Source organism: Penaeus monodon, chromosome 42 (assembly GCF_015228065.2).
Source record: "Penaeus monodon isolate SGIC_2016 chromosome 42, NSTDA_Pmon_1, whole genome shotgun sequence".
In the NCBI taxonomy this organism is placed as follows: domain Eukaryota; kingdom Metazoa; phylum Arthropoda; class Malacostraca; order Decapoda; family Penaeidae; genus Penaeus; species Penaeus monodon.
Genome location: NC_051427.1, coordinates 7,410,806 through 7,412,131, shown reverse-complemented (window position 1 = coordinate 7,412,131; position 1,326 = coordinate 7,410,806). Strand labels below are relative to the sequence as shown.

At 42.5% G+C, this 1,326-nt stretch overlaps 1 protein-coding gene across 1 annotated transcript; it reads left to right on the top strand.

Annotated features, from left to right (window-relative positions):
- The first annotated feature begins 368 nt into the window (after window positions 1–368).
- Window positions 369–1,326, top strand: LOC119599105. Its single transcript, XM_037948863.1, has 3 exons — window positions 369–373; window positions 474–855; window positions 1,110–1,326. The coding sequence occupies exons 1-3, from the start codon at window positions 369–371 to the stop codon at window positions 1,260–1,262; spliced, it is 540 nt and encodes a 179-aa protein (XP_037804791.1). The 3' UTR covers window positions 1,263–1,326.

Genomic DNA, 1,326 nt, shown 5'->3' with positions numbered 1-1,326 from the left:
TGAATAATAAAAGTAGATAAGTACATACTTCGGCTGAGGTGAGGGCTACGTGAATAATAAAAGTAGATAAGTACATACTTCGGCTGAGGTGAGGGCTACGTATATAATTGAAGTAAATAAGTATGTAACCCACCGTGGCGGCAGAGGTGTGGGCTATATAAATTGTCAAAAAAGGAAAAATAAGTACGTAACCCACAGAGGCACCACAGGGCTACGTAAATAGTAAAGAAAAAGGAAATAAGTACGTAACGCTCACCCGGTGGGGGTTACGTACTTATTAAATTTTGTTATTTATTTCATTTTTGTTTCTAGTGTCATTTTGTTAAAACTTTGTTCCAATTCACGTATCGATTTTTGTGTCTACTTTCATGTTGTTATTTACCTCATTCCAACTCCCCGAATTTTGTGTATATTGCCACATTATTATTTCCATTTTTGTACCAACTGCCATTTCATTATTTGCATCATCCCAGCCCATTAATCGACTTTTGTGTCTATCATCTTATTACTATCTTCATTCCAACTCACCGATATTTCTTTCTTACTTTATTACATTTTATTTTATTTTTAATAATTATTTTATTAATTCTTATCATTATTTTATCTCATTTTTACTGCTATTATAACTTTCTGTCTCGCCCACGCCGCCCACAGCACATCGAGCGCCTCACCTCGCAAGTGACGAGTCTGGGCGAGCAGTCGAGACGCCAGTCCGAACTCTACGAAACGGCAGTGAAGCGCGGGCGGCAGTGCGAGGCGGAGGTGCACGCTCTCACCACCAGAGGGAGGCAGCTGGAGGCCGATGCACAGACGGCGGAGGCGTCGAGGGAGCATGTGGTTATAGAGAAGGAGAAGGTGGGGGGGGGTGGAGGTGGAACGGAGAGGTTGGGGGGGGGGGAAAGGGAGAAGGAGGAAGGGAGGGAGGGGGGGCGAGGGAAAGTCATGTTACCAAGACACCATAACACCCAATTATAAGAACACATAATATAATTAAACCAATAAGAAAAAAAAATCAATACAGATATTAATCAAATAATAAAAAAAAAAACACCCTACCAACCCTACTTAAAATCACCTGACCTCACCTGACTCACTTGTCCCATTCCCAGACCGAACGCATCTTGAACCGTGTCATCGAGGCTCTGGGACTGACGGAGATGGGTCAAGAGGTCACCAACGACGTCGAGATGATCATCTGCCGATGTCAACAGCTGGCCAAGCTCGAGGGGGAGAAGATTGTGGACAAAGTACGGAGAGCTTAGGTTAAACTGAGCTTTAAAGAGAACGGATTTTGTTGTTTCGTTTTATTGAGTTAAATTTGATTTT

What these genes read in the sequence shown, in the direction of transcription:
- LOC119599105 (XM_037948863.1), top strand. An exon ending in TGGTTATAGAGAAGGAGAAG is followed by an intron (nt 856 to 1,109) that starts GTGGGGGGGGGT and finishes TCCCATTCCCAG; the next exon opens with ACCGAACGCATCTTGAACCG.